The 26,136-nt window shown below is 56.5% G+C and overlaps 2 protein-coding genes across 10 annotated transcripts in view; one reads left to right on the top strand and one right to left on the bottom strand.

The window, feature by feature from the left end:
- The first annotated feature begins 29 nt into the window (after positions 1 to 29).
- On the top strand, positions 30 to 17,053 carry IL18BP (interleukin 18 binding protein). 3 transcript variants are annotated; one of them, XM_084624452.1, is made up of 6 exons: positions 30 to 456; positions 12,178 to 12,240; positions 13,101 to 13,166; positions 13,860 to 13,989; positions 14,542 to 14,766; positions 16,464 to 17,053. In XM_084624452.1, the coding sequence occupies exons 2-6, from the start codon at positions 12,183 to 12,185 to the stop codon at positions 16,594 to 16,596; spliced, it is 612 nt and encodes a 203-aa protein (XP_084480578.1). In that variant the 5' UTR covers positions 30 to 456; positions 12,178 to 12,182; the 3' UTR covers positions 16,597 to 17,053. The 3 variants fall into 3 exon arrangements, with proteins under 3 accessions (XP_084480578.1, XP_084480577.1, XP_084480576.1); XM_084624451.1 differs by lacking the exon at positions 30 to 456 and adding an exon at positions 10,675 to 10,906; XM_084624450.1 differs by lacking the exon at positions 30 to 456 and having other exon boundaries at positions 11,188 to 12,240.
- Positions 17,054 to 17,873: 820 nt separating this feature from the next.
- Positions 17,874 to 26,136, bottom strand: part of NUMA1 (nuclear mitotic apparatus protein 1) — a 63,425-nt gene continuing 55,162 nt past the window's right edge. For all 7 annotated transcript variants that reach the window (XM_084630625.1, XM_084630626.1, XM_084630628.1 and 4 more), the window contains 6 exons: positions 25,845 to 26,130; positions 25,367 to 25,503; positions 22,100 to 22,312; positions 21,386 to 21,493; positions 20,945 to 21,106; positions 17,874 to 19,721 (listed from right to left, as the gene is read on the bottom strand). In XM_084630625.1, the coding sequence (XP_084486751.1) occupies positions 19,686 to 19,721; positions 20,945 to 21,106; positions 21,386 to 21,493; positions 22,100 to 22,312; positions 25,367 to 25,503; positions 25,845 to 26,130 (942 nt within the window). In that variant the 3' untranslated portion in view covers positions 17,874 to 19,685. The remainder of the gene's footprint in view (positions 19,722 to 20,944; positions 21,107 to 21,385; positions 21,494 to 22,099; positions 22,313 to 25,366; positions 25,504 to 25,844; positions 26,131 to 26,136) is intronic.

A 26,136-nucleotide genomic window follows, 5' to 3' on the forward strand; every position in this document is an offset into this window, starting at 1 on the left:
TCCTCACCTCCTCCCCTCCGCCCGCCCGCCGTTCTCCTCCTCGCCGCCTGCCTGCCACTCACCTCCCTGCTAGTGTCCTCTCTGTCCAGCGCCCCGTCCACCTGACCACCGCGCTCCTCGGCCCCCTCCCGCTTGCCACTCACCTCCCAGTTCACCTCTTCACCCCGCCCGCCTCCTCACCGGAATGTCGGGACAAATGGCGTCCAGATCGTACATTGGTCGGGATAAAGGGCTAAATATCAGGACAGTCCTGATTTTTTTTATCAAAGCGTAGGGCCCCCCCGCTCCCAAAGCGCGGGGCCTGGGGTGTTCACCCCAATTCGACCTACCCAAGGGACGGCTCTGAGAGCAATTCAGCCCAGGGAATGGCTGGATTCTGATCTCAGCTGCTGGCTGAGTAACTCAAAAATCCATTGTTTGCTTGCCGGGTTCTGCAGCTACCTCACAAGAGCTCTGGTGAGTATGTGGGGTGGGGTTACTTGTTCAGGCCATGCCCATTGCCCCTGTCAATTTTACTTTGGTTAAGTGAATTCCATGTGTCTTACGGTTTGGGACCAGTTTTACAGCCAGTCCTGGCTGGCTGGCTTGTCTCTGCATGTTCAGTTGCGGTAAAGTGTGACTTTTCTGAGCTCTAAGAGGCCATGTGGTATAGGGCTCCAGCAGAGGGCTGTTGGATTCTGTTCCCACCTCTGCCACGGGCTTGCTGTGTGACCTTGGTCAAGTCACTTCCTCTCCATGTGCCTCTGTTTTTCCCAGCTGTGTAGTAGAGATCACTGTTAGTCACCCTTTTATAAAGCCCTTGAAGACCTCAAAGAACCAGCGCTATATAAAGTATTCAGATACTATGTGCTACCACTCGGGCCTCGTTTTTCAAGGGTGACTAGAGATTTTATTTAGGTGCTCAACTGCAAATGCCTTAAAGGGGGCAGAGACTCAAAGGGCAGCTCACCCAGCTTCTGGAAACCAGGCCCTGTCGAGACATTTCCAGTGGAGCACCCAAAATCACTAGGCCATTCTCAAAAATCTAGACCACTGTTTGGCCTGGGTGGCTACATAACACTTTTGGAATGGGGAGTGGCGGGGTTGGGCTCGGATGGGCAGGCGCTGGTCTGCTCTGGAAGAACATAAGAACAGCCATACTGGGTCAGACCAAAGGTCCATCCAGCCCAGTATCCTGTCTGCCGACAGTGGCCAATGCCAGGTGCCCCAGAGGGAGCAAACCCAACAGGTAATGATCAAGTGATCTCTCTCCTGCCATCCATCTCCACCCTCTGACAAACAGAGCCTAGGGACACCATTCCTTACCCATCCTGACTAATAGCCATTAATGGACTTAACCTCCATGAATTTATCCAGTTCTCTTTTAAACCCTGTTATAGTCGTAGCCTTCACAACCTCCTCAGGCAAGGAGTTCCACAGGTTGACTGTGCGCTGTGTGAAGAAGAAGAACTTCCTTTTATTTCTGTTAAACCTGCTGCCCATTAATTTTATTTGGTGGCCCCTAGTTCTTGTATTATGGGAACAAGTAAATAACTTTTCCTTATTCACTTTCTCCACACCACTCATGATTTTATAGACCTCTATCATATCCCCCCTTAGTCTCCTCTTTTCCAAACTGAAAAGTCCTAGTCACTTTAATCTCTCCTCATATGGGACCGTTCCAAACCCCTAATCATTTTAGTTGCCCTTTTCTGAACCTTTTCTAATGCCAGAAGGTAGGAGGCAGGAGCACACCGCACTGATTGGCACGGCTACTCAAGAGCAAAGACTAATCTAGCCTTCTTTGATCAAGGAGGACCCAAGGCCCTCGTATCAGCATTTGAAAATGGGGCTATGTCCATAGGAAGTAACTTAATTGTAACCAGTTCTGATAGGTGCTCAGTGCTTAATTTGTAATGAAAGAGGTGCCAGGGCTTAAGCAATATTTTTACATTCGTAACTGATGTGGCAAGCCCAGAAATGCTGGGACTATGAACTGTGAAGCCTAGAAGTGCCACTGCTCAGTCCTGGCACAAATTAAGCGCTGTACACGTCCCATTCTGATGCTGATTACACCGTATCATGGACTCACACAGATGAGGCCATTGCGGTCAAAAGTCTGGATCTTCAGAGGAATGTTTGCAGACTCCTTTGTGCAATAGACCTTGTTAAACTGAACACCTATTAGGGAGTACTTCTGTCTGTATCTGTTCTGTGAAGCACAGCAGATTGTAATGGTTCCTGGTGGCCTTCTATGCTTCCAAGGGCTTCCCAAAGTGGTCCTGGTGTAACATAGACCACAGCTGGGGAATTCAAGGTTTAACCTTTTCCAGATCAGCTGGCCGCCTTTGGAGGCTTAAAGTCCCACCTGATCTGCTGCACACTTCATGGTGCATCTACCCTAGGAGAAGGACTCCTGGTTCTTGATATGTCTGTGTCAGCTGCAAGAGAATTGCAGGCTAAACAATCTCTCTACTGGTATCTTGATGATCTCAGTTCTGCTTCACTGGACCTAGGTAGTCGGGTCTCCTGCTCTCCCGGTGTCTGGTGCAGACGGGGCTTGGATGAGCGAGTGAATCCCAACGTAGGTGTTACTGGTCGGTTGTTGGAAACAGAGGCTGGTGTTGCCCCTGCAGCTGAGGGTGTGGGACAGCCTGTTGTTACTCTGCCCATAGTCTAGGTGGCCAAAAAAGCTGCAAGGGCAGCCAAGAATACTTTTTTGCAGTCTTCACTTGGCTAAGGAGGGCGACCGTTTCCTATCGCACGTGGACCTCGCCACTGTGGCTCCTTCCTTGGTCACCTCTGTGTGCCTGGGGCTACAGATGAAGACTACACCGAGACATAAGCTACTGCAGAATGCAGCTGCCTCTCTACTAAGAGTGCTGATCACGTGGAGCATGTTACACCTGTCCTCCAAAGATTGCACTGGCAGCTTATCGACCTTCTTCAGCAGCTTACGGTGATGGGCCTTTGTAGCGCAAAGCCCTTTGGTCCAGAGCAATTTCTGGGCTCCACGCCCCTTACCCCCACCCCTCTCTCTTCCCTTCTCCACCCCACCCCCCCCCCAGATCAATTGAGATACCTGAGCAGACAGTATGGCTGGGGGCCATTCTTGCTAGACTGACCTCAGCTTTGGAAGTTGCTTGGGCCCTCACAATGTGCACACGCCCCCTGGCTTGGACAGAGCCAGAGTCAGACCTTGCAATGTGGTCTAAAAATCAATCCATTCGCTCTTGGGTTTTTCCTGACCGGAGTTTGGGGTGTGGCCGAGGGAGATCATTTGGACTGGTCGGCAGTGATTGGCTTGGCTGCTGTGTTTAATGGTGTTTTTAGCTTTTTGTACATGTACCTAGTGGGCACGAGATGCTTTTTTTTTATTTACACTGAAAAATAAAGAATGGTGGTTATCCACCCTCAACTCCAGCTGGAAATGGTTTGGCTCTGTCTACACTAACAACCAACTCTCCTCAGTATCTATGGAGGGAAGAGCAGGAGCGCCGGCTTCTCAACAGGTCACTTTCCTAGTGTGGACAAGATGTGTTGTGCTGCTTAGAAAGGACTGCATCCAAAATCTGGGGTGCAGAGGAGTACAGAGCATTGCTCCGCTATTGGAAGGGGAGAGCAACAGCAGAAGCCAGTCTTGTTCCGGTTGCCCTTTGTGACTCTAGGAGCATGAGGATACGTCCAGTGCTTTCATTTGTAAAGAAAGAGGCGCCGAGGCTCAAAAGGGCATGACCTTGCTTGCTTACCACTGACAGAAGAGGTGCCGGGACTGAGCACCGGCAAGCCCAGCCTGGTAGCGGGGTGTGGCTAGCACTCTAAAGATAGCTGTCTAGATAGGGTTTGGGCTGGAGCTCTGGCTCTGAAGCCCACCCCTTGCCTGTGTAGACGTACCCATAGGGATGGAGAGCAGTTCAGTCAAATGGGAGAATGGAGCTAAATACAGGACATCGTAACCATGTGCATCTCAGGCCGGTGGTGTGAGCCGAGCTTGAATTTCATTCCAATTCCAGTCTTAATAAATGTCTAAGTTGAACTGAATATTTTGGCATATGTCTTATGTAGCCCCCCTCTACCAGACTGAAGATGGGCATCACCAGACAGACTGGCCAGGCCAGGGACCTGGCCCAGAGGAATGTAAAGCACAGGGTTCCATCTACTCAGGTTCTTAAACCGCTTTCATTGCCCTGGTATCTGAGCCCCTTCCAGAAGTGTGTTAAGTGTCATGATTAGCCTTTGTCATGTCTGATTCTTTCTCTCCAGTGGGAAAACTAAGGGTTTTTTAATTAACTTGATTTCTTTTGTGTTTGCTGGGGAACGTGGTTTTGTTACAGAAGACCTGGTCAAAGAAATGCATCTTGCACTTAGAACAGAAAGCGATGAGGCTTGAGGCAGTGTTTAGCACCTGTGGGAATATATTCCACAGCTGGGGACTAGCCCCAGGGAAAGCTCAGTGTCTTGCACGAATGGGCTCTCCCCTTGCAGTCGACAGCTCCATTGTGCCAGAAGAGTGGAGATGTTGACCGGGGGCCTCGTCCCAGAGCTTCAAGCGATCGTTTAGATAGCTTGGGCCCATGCCATTGAGTGCCTTGGAGATAAGGACCGAGACCTTGAGCTTGACTCAGTCTGTGGGAAACCAGTGCTGATGGCCGAGCACAGGTGTGATGTGTAGGTGTGTTGTTGAGGAGCTGCCCTGGAGCATGTTCAGTATTCGCTGGAGTTTCCTAAGGGCTAATGGCTTCATGCCCAGATACACTATATTGTTGTGGTCCAGCAGAGAGTTGCGTATCCCCAAGACAGGTCATTGTCCACCAGGGTGGGATGGAGTCCTCTTGCCAACCGGCAAAGGTAGAATGCAAGAGCTTAGTGTCCACAAGGAATCCAGACTCACTTCTAAACTATGGACTGACTTACCCAATGGTGGGTGTATGCCTTCAGCCACAGGAGACTGCAGCAGGCTACAGGCTCTTCAGAGTGTCCTCAATCTCCTCAAAGGATGGTCGTTTGGGACTAGAGCCAAGGTCAGGGAGGAAGACCTGTTTTGGCAGCTGTTTTGTATGAGCCTGCAATGGGAGGCAGGAGAGGAAGGAGTGACCGAGATGGGAGAGGAGGAGGTGGCTCTGGGTGAGCTATCTGAGAGGCAGTGGGGTCTGGGGCTAGGAGAGATTGGAGCCCTGGGATCTATTCCTGGCTCTACCCCAGACCTGCTATGTGACCTGGGACACATCCTTTCCCTTGCCTCGGTTTCCCCTCCCACGCTCAATGTGTCTTGTCTAGCTCTTCAGCGCAGAGACCATCTCTTACTATGTATCTCTGCAGCACCTAGAACAACAGGGTCTTGTTCCCACTTGTAAACCAGTAGCACCTAAAGATCGCAGCCGATAGCCTCTGGCCAGGCAGAAGACGACTGCTCTTAGAAATCTTCTGGAGGAAGAGCTAGCCAGATTTGAACATAGCCTAGAGGTGCAACGCAATTGTGGGGGACGTAGGGGGAGGATATTCCTCCTCGCCCCCTCTTTCCTCTTCCATAGTTTGTTGTCCTCTTCAATGAAGTTGCATCCAAGTCTTCTGCCATGTCGTAGGTGACGGCCCCTCTGCTACTAACAATGACTATTGAAAAGTCTTGGAGGCAGTGGAGGAGAGCCAGAGGGTTTGGGGAAGAGCAGCTGTGCTGCTACGAAACAAGTGATTGGGTGCTTACAAACGATGGCAGTTACCAGGTTTCATTCCCTCCTGCACAGTGACCCTGTGTGCAAACCCCTAAATAGCTCTGTGACAGACCCGTGCTCAAGGAGAAGCGGCAGCCTTTTTCTGGAGGATGATTAACCTGGTTCCAGTTCCTGACACAATGACTGGATGGCATGAAGCATTCGAATCACAGCACTGGAAGGCCTCCCGGGCACTCATGGCAGGGCTAAGTATTATCTGGACCATCCCTGGCAGGTGTTTGTCCAACCTGCTCTTAAAAACCTCCACTACTGGAGATTCTACAGCCTCCCTGGGCAACTTATTCCAGTGCTTACGTACCCTGACAGGAAGTTTTTCCTAATGTCCAACCTAAACCTCCCTTGCTGCAATTTAAGCCCATTGCTCCTTGTCCTAGCCTCAGAGGTTATTAGTGTGTGGGCATAACGGGTGGAAAGTAGTAAAGTATTCCGTAGCCACGTGACTTGACCACTCGACTCAGCTGGGGTCTACGCAAGCCACAGCCTTTCATCTTACTTCATGGGGCTAGGTGCAGAACAGGAAAGCAGGCCCGGGATGGCGGTATTGGGCAACAAGCTCGTTTGCTCTGTGAAGGGGCAGTGGTAGGGTGGTGGGGAAAGGCCAGAATAATTCAGGGCTCCATTTTTCAGAAGGATTGCCCCAAGATCCCCATTCCTCTTCCATGACATCAGAACTGGAACACCACCTGTTTTCTCTTTTGGTTTCGTCTTCCTGGAAGCCCGTGGGAGTTTGGAGAAGAGGAACGGAGCTGCAGAAGAGGCGAGAGCAATTGACTTCGGAAGAATGAAATTTAAATTCCAGTTGCGTTAATCAAGGGGAGAACAAGTATACATATTTGTAGTGTGTCAACATCAGCGGGGGAGAGGAACTGCTGAGGGTGAGTCCAGGGCGTGGAGCTGGAAATGCAAATGAGTCATGGGAAACGTAGAGTGTGCACCGGAAAGGACTCAAGTGGTGAGATCGTGGAATATCTCCCGTAGGAAATGGGGGAAGCCCTAGTGCAGCAGGGAGAACACACTGCAGGGATGAGGGAGATGGGGTGTCTCAAATTCCTGCTGAGGGCCCCCAGCTGCCTTGCCTCTGCAATGCCATTAAGCACTCACGACTCTTCCCCTTCTTTCCGCTCTCTTGTGCAAGCAGAAGCAAATCCTTAACACGCGCACAAGTGCCACTCCTCTCCGCTTCCAGTAGTCGGTATACCTGGTAAGCCTTGTGTCCCCCCTAGAGGTATTCTCCTCCTCTTATAGATGGGGAAACTGAGCCAGAGAAGCTGCAACTTGCCCAAGGTGGATGCTTGCCACGGCAGAGCTGAGAAAAGAAGCCAGGCACCCAGATTCCCAGCCCTATGGGAGGGATCTTAGTCGCTCTTTCCACCAGGACCTGCAAGGCAGCAGCTGACAGGGACGATAGAAAGGGGAGGTGGAAAGGACCAGTTGGGTCACCTGGTTCCATTCCCCATGCAGGATTGTTCCCCGCATGCTGTTGTAAGTGCTTAGATCAGAGGTCCCCGAACTGTGGGGTGTTTCCCGGCCCTGTACCTCACCCCATCCCCAGCTTCCCACCTGGCCCTGGCCCCAGCCTGGGTCCCCTTTCGCCTGTCCCCCCAGTCAAAGCCCCTCTCCTGGCCCTGGCTCCAGGGGGGCGTGGACGGAGGGAGGGAAGGCACAACCCTCAGAAGGGCTAGATACCCTGTTCAAGCAATGGTGCTTCCCCCGGTCTGTGGGGGATTATTCCTCAGTCTGTTTGATCTGTCTGATGTTAATCCTGTATTTCCTGTTCTCTCCCCTTGACCCACACTAAACCCTTCCTGTCCCCTTGTACTACTTAGTGTCAGTATTTGTGTAACTGCTCTTACTCAGAATTTATCAGAGTTGTAAATACTTCCTCTAGGAGGATCAACTGCATGGCTATGAGCAGGTCTTGCCCTTTCTCGTTTGTTTATGATGCAGAAATCCGGCCCCTGAGGGTTTTCATTCCCCATTCTTCTTAATCTGAGCAATATGAGTTTATTAACAATTTAGCCCTCTCCAGTATGAGTAAAGTATATGTTAAATGGAGCGGCCAGCTGCCAGATCTCCTGGAGAAGTTCATGGGGTTTCCCCATCGAAGGGGGGGGGGTGTTTCTACTGGGTTTCTGCAGCAAGCGATGACACTCCTGACCCTACTCTGCATTTTCCTCGACAAGCTGGAAGTGCATCTAAAATCACTGTTGATAAAACTCGCAGCTGCTAGAGGCTGGCATAGGGGTAAACAAGAGGGACAGGGCCATCATGCAGAGGAATCTAAGAACAGAAGAGCGGCCATATTCGGTCAGACCAAAGGTCCATCTAGCCCAGTGTCAGGTCTGCCGACAGTGGCCAATGCCAGGTGCTTCAGAGGGAGTGAACAGAACAGGGCAATTATCAAGTGATCCATCCCCGTCGCCCGTTCCCAGCTGCTGGCAAACAGAGGCCAGGAACACCATCCCTGCCCTTCCTGGCTAATAGCCATTGATGGACCTATCCTCCATGAACTTATCTAGTTCTTTTTTGAACTGATTCACTTGGTAAAATGGGCCAATTTCAAACATAAGAATAGCCACACTCGGTCAGACCAATTGTCCATCTAGCCCAGTCCTGTCTTCTGACAGTGTCCAAAACCAGGGGCTCCAGAGGGAATGAACAGAACAGGGAATCACCAAGTCCATCCCCTGTTGCCCCCGGCTTCTGCCAGTCAGAGATTTAGGGACAGTTTCTTTAAGATCTTAAGCTTAGTATGCATGTTCTGTTTTATGTGCTTTGTGCTGTTATTTCTCGCTTACGATCTCTTAAAATTTACTAGCTCAGCATGGCTGGGGGCTTTCCCTGGAGCCCGGTTCTGGGCAGGGCTCGAGAGAAAGGCCCCGCTGTGGTTTCAGGGTGGGCCCCGCTGCTTTCTAGGGAAGAATGAGGCAGCAGTTGTCTTGCCCCCAAGCAGCTGCAGGGACTGGAGCCAGAGCCACCAGATCCTCAGCACCCTGCTGTGGCAAAGCTCAGCACCTTATGGGGCCAGTAGTGGAGTCCCCACACCGCTCGGTCAGTCCTAACCCACAGGCCCCGGCTTTTGTCAGGCCGGGCTCCATGTATGCAGCCCTGCTGATCCCCCATGATCCTGGCTGACCGCTGACCCTGCCAGTCTGGCCCCGGGCTCCCCACGTACACAGGGCCCTGCTGGTCCCCCATGATTCTTCTTCCCCCCCCCCCCCCCCCGGCTAATCCGGCCCCAAGCTCCAACGTACACACGGCCCCGCAGGTCCCCCGCGATCCCAGCCCCCTCCCCCCCCCCCCCCCCGCCGTGCTAATCCAGCCCCGGGCTCCCGACATACACATGGCCCTGCTGCTCCCCTGTGATTCTGGCCCACCCCCTCGCCCCGCTGGTACAGCCCTGCTGATCCCCCATGATCCCGGCCACCCACTCACCCTGCTAGTCCAGCCCTGGGCTCCCGACGTACACATGGCCCTGCTGATCCCCCGCGATTCCGGCCCACCCCCTCGCCCCGCTTGTACGGCCCTGCTGATCCCCCGTGATCCCGGCCACCCCCTCGCCCCGCTGGTCCGGCCCTGGGCTTCCTGTATCCAGTTCACCTGATTTAATTTTTAAAAATTACACTTCAAACCATCAATGGTTGGGAGGAAAAACCTCTGCCTTTCCCCCCATGTAATGGATGCAGTGTTATCTGCCACCCGCCTGAAACATGAGTTGTGAGAGGTGTGCGCTATCCTCTTTCATGTCACTGGACTGTTGACTCTGAAACCTAATGATTACTCCCCCTCTCACCGTGGTTAGCTGTGTCACTGCTACGAGTTTCAGCAGAACCATCCAGCTATATGGACTGAGCCCATAAGCCCAAGATACTTTTATGCGTTTTGCTTCACTGCCCAAAACGCCACCTCCTCCGTCCCCCAACAGCTGCTCCGATGGTAATTCTGAGCTTTCAGTGCGTGGCTCTGTGGACATAGAAACCCACCAGCAGGCACTGGGTAACATCAGTAGCACTGACTATGAAATGTACAGACACATGGGCCTGACCCGATATCCGCTGTTGTATTTAACCCAGTAAAAGCCCCTCGGGGGCAGGGGGGGTTTAGTGGGTGGGTGGGTCTCAGGAAGATGGGAGGGAACAGCAGCTGGGTGAGTGGATCTCAGGGAGGCGGGGGGAGTCAGCAGCCAGAGGGGTGGTCTCTGGGCAGTGGTTGGGGGGGACAGCAGCCAGGGAAGTGGATCTTGGGAGTTGGGGGTCAGCAGCTGAGGGTGGGGGTGTCAGCAGCCAGGGAAGGTGGGTCTCTGGGCGGTGGGAGGTGTCAGTCTTAGGGCTGGGGGGCAGGGGTGTCAGCAGCTGGGGAGGGTGGGTCTTGGGGTGATGGGGGGGGTCAGCGTCCAGGGGAGTGGGTCTCAGGGCAGTGGGGGGTTCAGCAGCTTGGGGGGGTCTCAGGGAGGTGAGGGGTGCTCAGCAGCCGGGTGAGGTCAGCTACCAGGTTTAGGTCCTGGGGGGCAGGGGGATCATACCACTGTGTGGGGATTGTGTCAAAGGTGATCAGGGAACTCCCCCCTATACACACACACTCCATGTTTCAGAGTAACAGCCGTGTTAGTCTGTATTCACAAAAAGAAAAGGAGGACTTTTGGCACCTTAGAGACTAACCAATTTATTTGAGCATAAGCTTTCGTGAGCTACAGCCCACTTCATCGGATGCATGCCGTGGAAAGTATAGAAGATCTTTTTATACACACAAAGCATGGAAAAAATGGGTGTTGACCACTACAAAAGGTTTTCTCTCCTCCCACCCCACTCTCCTGCTGGTAATAGCTTATCTAAAGTGATCACTTTCCTTACAATGTGTATGATAATCAAGTGGGCCATTTCCAGCACAAATCCAGGGTTTAACAAGAACGTGGGGGGGGGGTAGGAAAGAACAAGGGGAAATAAGTTACCTTGCATAATAACTTAGCCACTCCCAGTCTCTATTCAAGCCTAAGTTAATTGTATCCAATTTGCAAATGAATTCCAATTCAACAGTCTCTCGCTGGAGTCTGGTTTTGACTCACCCCCCTTCCTGCCAGGAGTGGCTGGGGACTTCCCCCTGCTGAGGGAGCCACATGATAAATACTTCCTCCCCCAGCGGCTCCGAGCAGACAGCCCAGCCTGGCAGGATGGACCCAGCCCCGGCCCGCAGGCGCCCAGGTAAGGCCCAGCTGCTCGCACGTGGGGCACGGGTGGTGGGCGGGGGAGGCAGCTGGTATGTTTCCTTTCAGGACAGCTTTTTTGTCAGCCTGCCACAAAGAGGCTGATTTGCTGGGGGCTCCATTCTTGGGAACCCCCCCTCCAACATGAGATGGTGTAGGGGAGGTCCCCAGAACAGAGCCACCCCCCCCCCAAAAAAAATCCCTCAGTGGTTCTAACATGGGCTGGTGACTTTCTGTCTCGCTACCGGGCGGGCTGGGGCGGGCGCTGTTGGGGTTGGACTGGGGAGCCGGTGGGTCAGTGCCAACCGGCTCCGCCTGGCTTTGGCCTTTGCCACGGCACTTAATTACTTGAGGGGATCACTGCCGTGGTTGCGCTTGGTGGTGTATGCCATGGTCCCTGCCCCGCAGAGCTTCCAAGAAAAGTGGGAGGGGAAACTGAGGCACAGAGGGGCAGCGAGTGGGCAGAGGCAGGTATAGACCCCCTGACTGACAGCCCAGCACTCTAATCATAGTCTCCTGTCCTGCTATGCCTCAGTTTCCCTCTGTGTGACATGAGAGATCATAGGCGGTCAGTGACTGTGCTCAGATGGGGGAGCTGGGGCCGGCAGGGAAATCTTACAGTGCCAAACTCCTCCGAAGGGCAGAAGTGATGGGGCTGGGGGAAGTGTTCCCATCCCCCTTGCTCCTGCGGTTGCAGGATGGGCTCAGCTGTGAGGCGTTCGAGGGGATCTCCTCGATCCCCTGCCCTTCACGCAGCCCTAGTGTGAGGAGCAACAGCCATAGAGGTGGGGAGGTGTCGGGGCGGGAGGCAGGTGGCTGCTTTGGTTACATGGGCCCAGCGCCTCCAAGGGGTTCAGGGCCTGAGCTGCCATCGATTTTGGTCCTCTGAGGCTCTGGGCCCTTGCAGCCTGTCCTGTGTCCCTCACCTCCATGTCTGGAGGGTAAGAGCCTGGGGCAGCCGGGGGAGGGGGGCGGCACAGTGCTGGGACGGAGCCTGCGGGGGTGAGGTAGAGGAAAGGAGCAGCAGGGTGAATGCAGGGCTTGGGGCCTAAGGTATTGATGGGTACCTGTTAGCAAGCTGAGCCCCCTGTTGTATCATTACCCCATTGTACAGATGGGGAAACTGAGGCACCATGAGGGGCAGGGTCACACAGCCAAGCAGTAGTAGAGGCCTGGCTCTAGGTGGGGAGCTGTGGCTCGGAGCACCCCGTGGGCTGCTCCCATTCCCCACCCCAGCCATGCTAATGCTGCCTTCTCTTGTGCTCCCAGGTGTGATGGGTGCTGTTCCCTGGCTCCCTCTAGTCCTCCTCTGCAGCCACTTCCAGAGCTCAGGTAAGGCGAGGGCGGCCGGACAGCGTAGGGTCCTTGTGCTCATGAACGTGTGGGACAAACAGCTCTGTCCCCATTCCGGTGTAGTGGGGTGGGGACAGACGGACGGTGTGAGCTCGCCGTGTGCTGCAACTTGGCCAAGGTCCCCAGGCCGCTGCAGATGCTACCCCCCCCCCACCCCAAAGTGTGGTGCTTTTACTGGAGCTGTCTAACCTGTTGGACTTCTCCTCTCCTGGAGGCTAATCGAGACTCTCCCTCAGTGAGCCATCCATTACTGGGCTAGTGCAGGGGATGTGCGGGGGTGAGCTCTCTGGCCTGTGTCAGCCGGGAGTGTTGGGGGGCAGGCTAGATGAGCAGACGTGGTCTTAAAACTCTGGCCTTAAAACTCTGACTTCCTATCAATAATTTCCTGCAGCAGTGAGTTCCACAGGTTAAAAAGTAACTTCCAGGTCAACACTCTAACTAGCGGGGGCTTGAGGGACAAGCTCGTTGGCTTTAAAAGGAAGGGTCAGCTCCCCCTCTGCCCCTCCAAGTTGTGCCCATATTGCTGTCCCAGGGTGACGTTCATCATTTCTGAGCTCTGTGTCTTGCTGTGCGGCAGGCTGGGATCCCTCTAACAGGTACAGCAGCCACCGGCCTGAGGCCTGGCTGGGAGCCTGGACTTGAGGGTGCTACTGCTGCCTCTGCCAGAGTTAGTCTATCACCACACGGCTGGTCACCTGACTGCTCTGTGCCTCAGTTTCCCCATGTGTATAGCAGGTGCTCTGCCCTCCTCCATGTTGTTTGTGCACTGCCCAGGTGCCAGTCTGTGCCCTAGGGAGCCCCGCCCTTCACTGCCTTTCACCAAACCCTTCTCCTTTCAGATGCAGCTTCCAGCCTGCGCCCAGAGATCATCACCCCCCTGAAGCCTGTGAAAAGTCCCGCCTTGGGTAATTGACGTTCTCTGTCCAGCTACGCACTGCAGGCACTGTGTGGGCGTGGGGGCGGGAAATCAATCACAGCAGGTCCTGGTTGCACACCTGGCCCTGTCGTCCCCCAGCTTTATTCAAGCCACAGTGAGCTGGAGGGAGGGCGACGCCTGACACCGGCTCCCAGCCATGCTCACTCGCCCCGGTGCAGTGCCAATGAGGTGCTGGGGGCGGGTAGGGCCTGGGGCACGGCCAGCGTGCACGGGGGGAGGCCAGCAGCCCTGACTCCCCCTCGCACACCAGACACTCTGCACCTGTAGCAATTCCACAGGCCCCAGCCCAGTGCAGGCCCTGCCAGGCTAAAGGAGAGGCCCCCAGTCTGAGCAGCACGAGGGTGTCCAGGCGCTGAGCATGTCCAGCCCCTTGGGGGGCACTGGGATCTCCAAGCATGGCTGGCGTTCCCTCCAGCAGCGGGGCCCACCCCATGGGGATGCAGTTCCCATGGCGATGTTCCCCCCACCCCTGATGGGGATGCAGTTCCCATGGCGATGTTCCCCCGTGGCAGGGATGCAGTTCCCATGGCGATGTTCCTCTGGCAGGCAGGGCCGTTGGCCCACTGCCGCTAGGGGACCCCGAAGCCAGGCCCTGAAGGGGACCTGCCCTTGCCTTGGCCCCTGACATCGCAGCTTCCTGTCGCTTTGCCTCCTTGGCCAGGGAAACGCTTCAGTCTCCGCTGCCAGGCTAAGAGCCCCTTCCCGGGGATGACCCTCATCTACTGGCTGGCAAATGGCTCCTTCGTGGAGGACCAGTACCTGGACTTGGCAGTGTGCGAAGGGGATGTTGTGTGAGTAAACACCCCGAGCTGGGGGGAGGGGGTCCCCCAGGCCCGCTGACCTGCCCCACTCCCAGGGTGGAGAGCCTGCAGCAGGGCTGGCTGGGTGGCCTGACTCTGGCTCTGGACCCTCCCCCCAGCAGCTCACCCCTTCGGATCCAGGGCTCTGGCAGGGACAGGCTCAGGGCCGTGGTAGTTTGGGGAGGGAGAATCTCAGTCCAAGGACTTAAGTCCTGCCCCCTGGAGCTAAAGGAGAATCGGTTCAGCAGCGGGCGGGCCTGCCCGTGAAGGTGCCCAGCGGCGCTGAGCCTTTGGCCTGGGTCGCAGAGGCCCTGTGGTTCACAGCAAGGAGGGGGCTGTGCAGCGGATGAGAAGCAGAGCCCTGGTGCGGTGCAGTGACCCTGGCTTCACCCCCTCGCTCCCGTGCAGACATGCCCTGGGAGCTTGCCCCTGCAGCTGTTTCTGGGGTGGGGAGAGGGCAACACCTGGTGGCTGTTTAGGCCAATGACAGCTCTCCGGTGCCCTCGCTGACCCCCAGTCAAGCCCCTGCCTCTTCCCTCACAGAACAGAGGCCAGGGGCACCGGGGTCCTCCTGACCCGGGAGTTGCACTTCTGCTCCTTCTCCCAGCGGGACAGCAGCACCTCCTTCATGTGTGTGGTGAGGAACCCAGCCGGGCTGGAAAAGGCACTTGTCCGCTGGGACCCTGAGCAGCCAGCCCAGGTTGCGGAGCCGCAGCAGGAGACAAGGCAGGACGTCCAGACCCTGGAGACCACCCCCAGCGTGGACTGGTGAGAGCCCTTAATGGCTATGGGGAGGAGCGTGTGGGCATGGGCTGGCCACATTGCCAAGCCCCTGACAAGGTCCCTCACCAAAGGCTCTTAAGCAAACTCAGCAGTCATGGGATAAGAGGGACGGTCCTCTCATGGATCAGTAAGTAACTGGTTAAAAGGCAGGGAACAAAGGGTAGGAATAAATGGTCAGTTTTCAGAAGGGAGAGAGGTAAATAGTGGGGTCCCCCAGGAGTCTGTGCTGTGCCCCGTGCTGTTCAACATACTCATAAATGACCTGGAAAAAGGGGTAAACAGTGAGGTGGCAAAATTCACAGGTGATACAAAACTGCTCAAGATAGTTATGTCCCAGGCAGACTGTGACAAACTACAAAAAGATCCTGCAAAACTGGGTGACGGGGCAACAGAGTGGCAGATGACATTCGGTGTTGATCAATGCAAAGTAATGCATGTTGGAAAACAATTCCAGCTATACATATACAATGATGGGGTCTAAATGAGCTGTTACCACTCGAGAAAGAGTCCGTGGAGTCACTGTGGATAGTTCTCTGAAAACATCCACTCGATGCGCAGCGGCAGCCAGAAAAGCAAACAGAACGCTGGGAATCATTAAGAAAGGGATCGATATCATGTTGCCTCTAGATAAATCCATAGTACGCCCCCATCTTGACTAGTGCGTGCAGATGTGGTCGCCCTATCTCAAAAAAGATATACTGGAATTCGAAAAGGTTCAGAAAAGGATGACACAAATGATTAAGGGTATGGAACAGCTCCGTATGAGGAGAGATTAATAAGACTGGGACTTTCCAGCTTAGAAAAGAGACAACTAAGGGAGAATAGGATAGAGGTCTATAAAATCATGACGGGTGTGGAGAAAGTAAATAAGGAAGTGTGATTTACTCTCTCATAACACAAGAACAAGAGGTCACCAAATGAAATAAAGGCAGGTTTAAAAAAAACAAAAGGAAGTATTTATTTACACAACTCAGTCAACCTGTGGAACTCCATGCCAGAGGATGTAGTAAAGGCCAAGACTAGAACAGGGTTAAAAAAAGAACTAGATAAAGTTCATGGAGGATAGGTCCATCAATGGGTGTTAGCCAGGATGGGCAGGGATGGTGTCCCTAGACTCTGTTTGCAAGTTGCTGGGAATGAATCACTTGATTCCCTGTTCAGTTCATTCCCTCTGGGGCACCTGCCACCAATGCCACCTACCACCTGGCATTGGCCACTGTCAGCAGACAGGATACTGGGCTGGATGGACCTTTGGTCTGACCCAGTCTGGCCGTTCTTATGGGGTTGGAGCCCCTGCCTCACTCTCAGCTGTACAGCACTTCCCAAGAGGTGGGGGGGGGAGCTGCCAGGAGCTCAAAACTGGTGCTTCCCCTGCCCCTGGAGCCCCACCCCTTCTCTTCGCCGTGAGCTGGTGGAGAGCTACTGGGTTCCACCCCAGTGACAGCTGCATGTCACCAGTGGGCAAAGCAAGGGGCTCAGTCAGAGTGCAGGGAATCAGCCTGCACCCCCAGACCTGATGGAGGCCAGAGGGAGGCAATCCCTGCATGGGGCCTGGAGGCCGGGCACGGTCACGCTGTGAGAGTGGGATCCTCTGCAGGGCCCCAGGGCCAGCTAGGCACCAGCTGCGTGGGAACGGCCGGCACCTGCCAGCCTGGCACTAACCGCACGTTGGCTTTCTCCAGGGCCAAGAGCATGGACGGAGCACAGGGACAGCAGCACCAGCCCGCGAGAGGCAGCGATATTGTGCCTATGGCTGCCAAGTGCCACTTCGCTGGCAAGGCTATGCCAGCCTCCCTCCACGGCCAACACAGCTGAGCTGCCCTCCCCCCCACCCACTCTGTTCTTCCTGTGTCCGCTTGCAGCCTGGCAGGGCCGCAGCTTGGCTGCCCCGGAGGGGGAAGGCCAGATTCAGCCCCAGCCCTCAGCTTCTCTGTTAGATTCCCCACCCCAGACCCAAGGTGCTGGTGGGGGAGGCTCCCGCAGGACTTGCCCTCTGGGCGAGGGCCCAAAGCAGCAGTAACAGGGCTGCCCCCCACCCCTACCTGCAGTGTCACTCTCTCCCCTAGTGAAGTGGGGTGACCAAAGCCACCCCCTGCTGCCAACCCAGCCTATGACCGAAGGGGGCAGCTAGCAATGCTCTGCCTGTTATATGCCCAGGAGGGCAGCACCTGCTTGGGGCAGGGGCTGGGAGACCAGCAACTCAGGGCCTCTCGCTGCCAGCTCTCCACCCACTTCGCATTGTTTTGATTATATAAAAACACAATGTTCTGTGCTGGCTGGGCCGGTTTCTTGTAGCCATCTCAGCCACCGTCTCGGAGGGAGAGGCAGAGGGGAGTAGCCTCGTGGGTCAGGGAAGGGGGCTGATCTGGGCATAGGGGAGACAGCGGGGCAGAGATGGGGGGGAGGTGAAGTCTTGCGGAACAGAGGGGGCAGGAGGGCAATTGGAGGGGTGGAGCAGGAAGGGGCCTTCCAGGGAAGAGGACCAGCTTGAAGGGGATGGAGAGGGGGAAGCCCATGGAGTGAGCCAGAGGGCAGCTCTGGGACAATGCAAGGGGCAGGGGGAAGCCAGAGGGAAGGGTGCAGGAGGAGGGGCTGGAGGAGATGCAGCTGGGTGAGGAGAGGGCTCCTTAACTCAGCCATTATAGAAGCAGAAAGCCTGAGACTCAGGCAAGGGCCACAAGGATGGGTGCTGGTGGCCAGGTCTGACGGGGAGGGTAGACAAGGCTGTGAGTGTGAGCTCCTGGAGGGGGGACGGGCTGGAGAGGAGGTAGGTCCATGGCATGGTCGGAGGGCAAACAGGCTGCCGACATGCAGAAGCCGCTCACTCCGTGGAGGGGGTTGTGTGCCCCCCTCACCCGCAGGGTTCACCCAGTGTGGCCCCAGCAGACTGCAGCCCTCGGTGCTGGTGAAACTGCCTGCAGGGTCCAGCAGCCAGCTGGGCCCGTGGCTCCGTCCGAGTCCTGCTGCGGCTGGGAGACTAGCCTTTAGCTCACGCCTGCCCCAGTGGCTCTCTGGGCCTGCCCGGCCGCAGGCAGGGGCTGCTCTGAGGGCAGGAACCCCCTAGAGACAAAACAAGGCCTCGGAAACGGGCATCAGGAGAAAAGTACAGTTTATTTACACGTAGAAAGGGTTTAAAAATGACACGTTTCACTGACATCTGGACAGCCCCAGGTGAGTGCCCGGCGGGGCCCCTCCTTGTGCAGACCCCCCCGACCTGCTCTCTGCAGTTAAAGCCCAGAGGATTTGAGACCGAATTTACTTAGTCTGTAAAAATGAGGGAGCCAGAGCCAGGCGGGGCAGTGGGCACAGCCTCCCAGCCAGCACCCCACAGAGCTGCCCCCCGCCCACCCCGACCCCGGCACCGACCCAACCCAGCAGCAGCTAGTCCCAGCCCCGCTCCCGGAGCCCACGCAGCCCGGCCGCTCCTTGCAGCTGCCTGAGGCTTTGTAAGGCTCAGAAGAGCAGCTTTCAACCATGATAAACCGGGGGGCAGGGGGGTTAACACAGCTGTGGAGGACCAGCCCATTGTAACCTGGGGCTCCAGGAAGCAAACCCCAGTTCATTAATTAGTTTGAGGTGAGCTGGAAGAGGGGCCTGAGCGCAAGGTGAGGTGGGGTGGATACAGGAGATCTCAGCCCTGGGAGACAAGTCTAAAACCCTGCCCTGCCTTGCGCTGGACACGGGGAATCCAGCTCTGCGGGGGTCAGAGTCTCACACCCCGGGCTGCACACGCCCATCTCCCCTGGCAGCTGGGCTGTACCCACAGCCCTCACAATGACAGCTGGCCCTAGCCTGTGGGGACCCCTCCTGGCCCCAGCCCTGGCAGATTTTCCACCTTGCAGGGGAGACCTAGCTTGCTACACAGAATACAAACCAAAGCAACGCAGCGAAGGGGGAGGGGCCGCTGTGCCTGCTGCTACCCCCACCCTGTCTGTACAGTAGAGGAAGCACCCCCCACCCCCTGTGCCAGAGACCCTGGCTGCCCTCCCTATGTACAGTGCCTACAAGAAGCTGCCAGCCAAGCAGAACCTGTGCAACCCCCCAGGAAGGGTATAATCCGAATGATATGGAGGAATTCCCGCTGTACATAATCTTCGTGCCCAAACCCCACAGGAAACACCCCTAGTGCCACGCGGCTGCGGTCCCCACTTCCCTCCCCCCGCTGGATTCTAGTGTTTGAGGAAGGCAGCCCCCCTGCAGGGAACAACCCAAACTAGAGTTATACGCAAGAGAGACCCCGTAAGAACCCCCAATCCCCACTAAGCCAATGAAGAGCAAATGATGCCTCCCACCCCCAGAGTCCTAGCTCTGTGCACCCCCAAGCAGATCAGCGACCCCCTCCGAGCGGTTCCTTTAGTGTAGACGGCCGTGGGGAGACGTGAGAGCCCATGGGCTGCGAGAGGGGAAGGGGAGCCCAGCGTGCAGGTGAAGGGGGACGCGGATGCTGAACTCCCCCCAGCTGGCCTATGGCAGGAGACAGCACGTGGCCGCGCGTCGAAGGGTGGGCTCCTTTCCCTCAGGCTCTGCTCGGGGCTCGCTGGGGAGCCCTCTCCAGGATCCCCCTTCCACCTCCGCAGCCAGCTCACCACACGCAGGGCAGCGCCCGGGTTTTCCTGCCCCAGCTGGGGCTGCTCCGAAGAGCTCCTCCGTTGTCAGCATGCCCAGTGAGCAGACTCGGTCCCTGGCAGTCCTCCCCAAGCACTCGGGTACCAGCTTCGCTGCCCAGCTCTGCCCTGGGTTTCGGGGTCTCATGGGAGCACACCGCTGGCTCCAGAGCAGGGAGGGAGAGAAAGGGCAAAAGCTCGATCCAAAGTGGCTGATGGAGCAGCTCCAAACACAATGGCGCCTTCGGGACAGCTTCGCCCCTGGCAGACCCAGCAGAGTGGGGCTCAGCCAGGAGAGAGTTAGAATTTCATGTTCTTGGGTGACTTGCGGCTGGCCTGCGGGGAACAGGCAATCTAGTTAGTCTCAGCACTGCGGGGCCGGTCCAGAGCAACTGCAGGGGTGTGTGCCAGCTGCGGGCCTTCGGGGGGGACAGCCAAAAGGACAGAGGGCAGGTGTGTTAAAGGGTAAGGCAGCCAGAGACCTGGGCACGCATGTTCACCAGCCAAAGTCTCCTCCGGCAGGCGGATGCAGGGTTAAGGGAAAACCAGGAGAGGTCAGTTCCCCTCGCTCCAGGCAGAGGGATCCATGCATGGGCCACTCCAGGGCCCACAGCCCCCCAGCAGCGGACTGGGTTCGCTGCAGGGGCAGGCTGGGAAGGAGAGGTTCCCCCCCCCAGGCAGGGTCAGCAGCAGGGGAGCGAGTTACCAGCTGGTCCATGGGCTGAGTCCATCTTTAAGCCAGCGTCACCATAGCCCACAGTGAGAGCCCAGCAAGGGAGGGACCGACCGCCTGGCTGCTTGTACATGACAAGGGCAGACCCCCCACATGCTCCCCACACACCATCAGCAGACTCTAGTGCGTTCGGGCGGGAGAGGGAGGGGGATGAGTGACCACTGGGTCCCCTAGAGACGGTGCTGCCCGCAATGCTTGCAATCAGCAGCCCGGCCCCTCACCGCACCTCTAGCCTGGCAGGCGGCTCAGGCAGCCTGGGAGTCCTGCAACACCCAGGGAGACAGGTGGCTTTGCTGCCTTGCCACGGGACCAGCTGCCAAGGTCTGTTAAAGGTCACATGACACGGGTTGGGAGCCCCGAGGGGCTGTTTGGACAGCCATCTCCTGGCTGTGTTTGCTAACCCAGCCCTGCACCCCGTGAGGCTGCTTGTCCATGACGGGAAAGCCCAAGACGCTATCGCTCCCTGGTCAGCGTCCGGGCACTGTCCCCTCCCGGGGACAGACCGTTCAGCCCCCGGCCTGCAGCTCTCAGCTTCGGAGTGCTGTGCCCAGCGGGGGATGCTCTGATGCTGCTCCAGCTGTACCTCGCCAGCAGCTGCGTATCAGTTAACTCCCATGGGAGCTGGGGGCCTGCAGGGCTCTGCGCAGTCCCAGCTGGGCTCTAACGGGCAGGGCTCAGTACAGGGGTACCCGGGGGACGAGCTCTGGCTTGGGGTCTGCAGGAGATCAGGCTAGACTGAATGGCTCCTGGCCATGAACAACAGACGGCCTGCAGGGACAGCCAGCACAAGGCGGGTGGGGCGGGGGCGAGATGCCCTGCTCCATACCTTGCCCTTCCCCTTGGGCGACTTGGCTGTGGCTATCCTGGGGGACCGCCGAGCGCTGCCACGTGGCGTCGTTTTCCGGTTGGCACCCCGGCGCAGGAGGCTGCTGCCCAGCTTCTTGGGGGTGTTCAGGATGCTGAAGGCCATCGACTGGCGCCGGTCAGGCTGCAGGGAGAGAAAGCGGAGCCGTGGAGCGCTGGGGCTTTCCACACAGCACGGCAAAGCCCCACCGGCCCGGAGAGTCACTTCACGCCCAGGACGGATACTCTAGCTGCTGGCCGGAGTCTGGAGCAGTGCATGCTGGGGCGGCCCATCCCCCCCCAGCTGGGACAACGCCCTCGATCCTGACCCCGAGCCCTCCTTGCTAACCAGAGCCGCTCAACCACGTCCCCGGGCCTCAAGCCAGCTCGGTGTCAGCCCGGGGGGCACGGACGAGTTGCTCACCTGCTTGCCGGTCGCTTGGGGCTCGCCCTTCCTGCTGCCACGCTTGTGCTCCTCGTTCCGCTCTCTGGGCGTCTGGGGCCGTGGGAAGCAGCTGGTTGGCTTCTTGGACTGGAGGGAGAGAGTCAGAGTGGGGATCCTGGCTGGCTGCTCCCCAGCCAGCACCCCCAGCCCAGCAGGGGCAGAGGAGAGTGCGCGTTATTGCGGCACGGACGTGCAGCCAGGCCAGGAGGAGACCTGTATGTGCCCCGTGCTCCAGGGGGATCCTGCAGGGCTGCCGGAGTGCAGGCAGCAGGCCCAGGGCATGGGAATCCCCCAGTTGGTATTCGTATTTCCTGCTAGAGATCTCTCCGATCAGCTGCCTGCCCAGGAAGAGCATTCCCACCCCAGAGCAGCCCTCACCCCCCTGGTCCCTCCGCTCCGCCTATGCTTTTGGGGGGGGGGCGGCTTTTTAAATGGGTGTGCGCGCGAAAGGCGAGCTCCCCTTGCTTGGGCCCGCTCGGAGAGGGAGCTAGCGGCCACGCTGAGCAGCATCAGCAGGAGTGCCCTACATGCCGCCAACTATGCAGTCCTGACCCCCAGGACCTGAACCCCCACAGCGAGCCCATCGCAGCCTCACCCCTTCCAGTGCTGCGTGCTCACGAAAGTCAACGGACCCGCACTGTCCCCTGGGCTCACTCATGCAGCGAGTGGGGCAGGGCTCAGCTTGCCACTCACCTCCGGGGTGTCTGGGCCCTGGTGAGATTCGTCTGAACTGCGCTTCCTCTGCAGCCGCGTGGCGATGCCTCCTGCCCAGCCGGTGCTGAGCGTGCTGCGACGGGCGGCTGCGCTCTCGATCTGGGAGGGCTGCATGCTGGCCCGGCGCAGCGTCTCCTTCGGGTCGCCCGTCTTCATCTCCTCGTCCGTGATGACGGTCAGGGACTGGGAGGGCTGGGGAAACACAGGCACAGACAGGAGACTGGTGACACACTGCCTGCAGAGAACACGTTCTCACGCAGCTCAGTCTCAGACTAAGCCTGGAAGGGACCAGCGTGATCATCCAGTCTGACCTCCTGCACATTGCAGGCCACAGAGCCCCACCCACCCACTCCTGTAATAGACCCCGAACCTCTGGCTGAGTCACTGACCTTCTCAGATCTTGATTTAAAGACACGTGGGAAAAAATTCTCTGGAGTAACGCAGAGCCCTCCCAATCTAATATCTCATTCCTGGCCATTGGGGATTTTTGCTACTAGCAGTCACAGATGGGCCACATGCCACTGTAAGCAGTCAGCCCCTCTGTAAACTTATCACGCTCAGTCTTAAAGCCGGTTAGTTTTTTTTGCCCCACTGCTCCCCTTGCAAGGCTGTTTCAGAACTTCACTCCTCTGATGGTCTAATTCCGAATCTCAACTTGTTGATGACCAGCTTGTATCCATTTGCTCTTGTGTCCACATTGGCGCTTCACTTAAATAACTCCTCTCCCTCCCTCGTGTTTTTCCCTCTGATGTATTTAGAGAGCGATCATATCTCCTCCAGCCTTCGTTAAACAAGTCAACAGTTGAACAACAGTCTTGGCTAAACAAGCCAAGCTCCTTGAGTCTCCTCTCGTAAGACAGGTTTTCCATTCCTCGGATCATCCTCATAGCCCTTCTCTGCACCTGTTCTAGTTTGAATTCATCCTTCTTAAACACGGGAGACCAGAACTGCACACAGCGTCCAGATGATGTCTCACCAGTGCCTTGAACAAGAGCAATAACACTTCCCTGTCTCTACTGGAAATAGCTTGCCTGATGCATCCTAGGATTGCATTAGCCTTGTTCACAGCCACATCACGTTGGTGGCTCATAGTCATCCTGTGATCGACCTATACACCAAGGTCTTTCTCCTCCTCTATCACTTCCAACTGATACGTCTCCAGCTTATAGTAAAAATTCTTCTGGTTAGTTCCTCAGTGCATGATCTTGCCCTTTGCACTATTCAATTTCATTCCATTTCCATTACTACAGTTATCAAAGTTGTCCAGATCTTATAGGATACTCCTGTTCTCCTCCGTACTGGTAATACTTCCCACCTTTGTGTCATCTGCAAATTTTATTAGCACACTCCAACATGTGTGTCACGGTCATGAATGAAAAGCCTAAATAAGATTGGTCCCAAGACTGATCCCTGCAGAACTCTGCCAATAACCTCCCTCCAACCTGACAGTTCACCTTTCAGTATGATCCCTTGTAGTCTCCCCTTTAACCGGCTCCGTACCCATCTTTCAGTTCTCATATTAATCCCCATCATCTCCAATTGAACTAAATTTCCCATGTGGAGCTGTATCCAATGCCTTGCTGACAGCCAGGAAGACAGGAAATGCAGGAACTGTCTAAAAAATCAGTTCTCTTCTCGAAGAGATCAGATTGGTCTGGCACAACCGACCTTTCTTAAACCCATGTTGTATTTTATCCTAATGACCGTTTGCCTCTATGTCCCTAGCTACCTTCTCTTTCAATATTTGTTCCAAGACCTTGCATACAATTGATGTCAAACTAACGGGCCTATAGTTACTTGGATCCCTTCCCACCACCCTGCTTCTTAAAAATAGGTACTGTATTAGCAATTCTCAGGTCGGGGGTGGGGAGGGATAGCTCAGTGGTTTGAGCATTGGCCTGATAAACCCAGGGTTGTGAGTTCAATCCTTGAGGGGGCCATTTAGGGATCTGGGGCAAAAATTGGGGATTGGTCCTGCTTTGAGGAGGGGGTTGGACTAGATGACCTCCTGAGGTCCCTTCCAACCCTGATATTCTATGATACTTCAAGTTTACAGAATCACTAAAAATCCTTGCTATTGGGCTTGCAATGTCACATGCCAGTTCCTTTAATATTCTTGGGTGGAGATTATCTAGGCCACTGATTTGGTCCCATTAAACAGTTTGAGTTTGACTTTCACCTCAGATGTGGTCATTTCTACTTCCATACCCTCCTTTCCATTAGCCACCCTGTCACTACCCCTAAGCTCCTCATTAAAAACCGAGGCACAGTATTCATTCAGGTGTTGGGCCAGGCCTAGATTCTCCTTAGTCTCCATCCCAGCCTCAGCTGCCCGAGTCCGACCCAGTTAGCAGGTGCTCAGACTGCTGATAAATCCAGCACTGAAGGGAGGCTCACAGGTAAGTGGTGGGCTTGTTGTCCAAGTCCAGGTCTGAGAGCCAGAGCTCAGCTACCTGCTCCAACGCTGACCCAACATCTCGGGCAAGTCACTTCGCAGCTCCTGCCACATCTCTTAAAGTCTGGGAGCCATGGTATCAGAGCACTAGTCATTAATGGATTTCTCCAGCCTCACTACATCATATCACCCTGTTACACAGACGTGGAACGGTGGCACGGACAGTCACAGAGTTAGTTGCAGAGCTCGGAATAGAACACAGGTGTCCTGCATCCCAAGCTGCAGCCCCAACCAGCAGGCCTCTCTGACAATGGGCTAACAGCTACCTACCCCCAGAGCGGGGAGAGAGGGCGGACTGGTCAGTGGTCAGCACTCCAAAGGGGGAGAGGCAAAGGGCACTGAACTGTTGCGATCTGGAAGAACGTGGCTACAGGCCACAAGCAGCAGCTGGGGGAAGCCGCTGACCAAAGGAAGGGAGCTCGTGCCAGCTGCCGAGGCTAAGAAAGGAAGTGCTAAGCACGGAGCCTGATCAGTGGGGGTGGCGGTAGGGCGTGGTGGGGTCTCTTCCCTCCTGCAGATTTCTGCTACTTCCTCCCCGGCCCACCCACTGCTTCATTCAAGACCCACTGCCATGGGGGACCTACCAGGAAAGGCTCTTCGCAGACCGCTGACAGTCCACAGACGGCTGTGAGTGCCCATCGCTGGGGGAGCACACACGCCAACTGCAGGGGGAGGGCAGCAGGGGGAGCCAGGTGGTCTCGCCTGGCCCTGGAGTGGAGGGGTCATCGGGCAGGTAAGTCAGCGGTTTGTTTCTCAGGCAGGGGATTTGCGATCTCCTCTCCAGCTCTTACCCTAGACTCCAGGGGGTAGCAGGTCTTCATGTGGGGGGGACACACCCTGTTACGCTGCTGCAACTCGGCAATGCGGTTCCAATCGTCCAGCTGATCCGGCTCATCCTGACAGGTGCCCAGATAGAAGCTGCTGCGGCCTAAAAACCAGGGCAGGGGGCAGAGATGGGAGCATTAGTGCGTCTGAGCTGAAAGGCCCCCTGGGAGACCCCCCCCGGGGCCACACTAACTTCACAGCAGGGGAACGCCAGCGCACAGACTGCTGGGGGAGCTTTCCACTCCCAGCTCTGCTGGTGCATCCTGATCCTGCCCCGCAGCCCTGGACCCCGCACAGCCCCTGCACCCTACTGCAACCCCCGCCCAGACTAGACTCCCCCCAGGCAGAGGCTCAAATGGATGAACGTGCTCTGTAGCCAAGAAAGAGGCTGCCTGCCTCATTCACTGCACTGACCCCCCCCTGCCTCCCAGGCCATGAACTCACTGAGGCTGGCGCTGCGGCCCGCCTGAGAGCGCCTCAAGGAGCTGCGGGTGGCAGGCCGGTAGCCGGGTAGGCTGAGCAGGGCAGGGTTGCCCAGGGTCTCCTCGGGGGAGGCAGCGCCCAGCCCAGCGAGGGATTCCTGAGAGCGGCAGCTGGTGACGGAGCGGGTGGAGGCAGCCGAGCGCAGCCTGCTCCTGGCGGGGTTCTGTGCGGGGGCGTTCTGGTGGGCCTGGGCCGACTGCACGCTGTAGAAGGACGCGTTGGCGCTGTCTGGTTCCTCGGCCTGTTTCTGACG

Source organism: Lepidochelys olivacea (assembly GCF_965140295.1).
Source record: "Lepidochelys olivacea isolate rLepOli2 genome assembly, chromosome: 1".
Classification (NCBI taxonomy): Eukaryota; Metazoa; Chordata; order Testudines; family Cheloniidae; genus Lepidochelys; species Lepidochelys olivacea.

Excerpts from the sequence above, each read along its gene's own strand:
- IL18BP (XM_084624450.1), top strand. The coding sequence starts at position 12,042 with ATGAGGGGCAGGGTCACACAGCCAAGCAGTAGTAGAGGCCTGGCTCTA. Across the intron at positions 13,167-13,859 it reads TGTGAAAAGTCCCGCCTTGG|GGAAACGCTTCAGTCTCCGC; the intron begins GTAATTGACGTT and ends CTCCTTGGCCAG. Across the intron at positions 13,990-14,541 it reads GTGTGCGAAGGGGATGTTGT|AACAGAGGCCAGGGGCACCG; the intron begins GTGAGTAAACAC and ends CTTCCCTCACAG.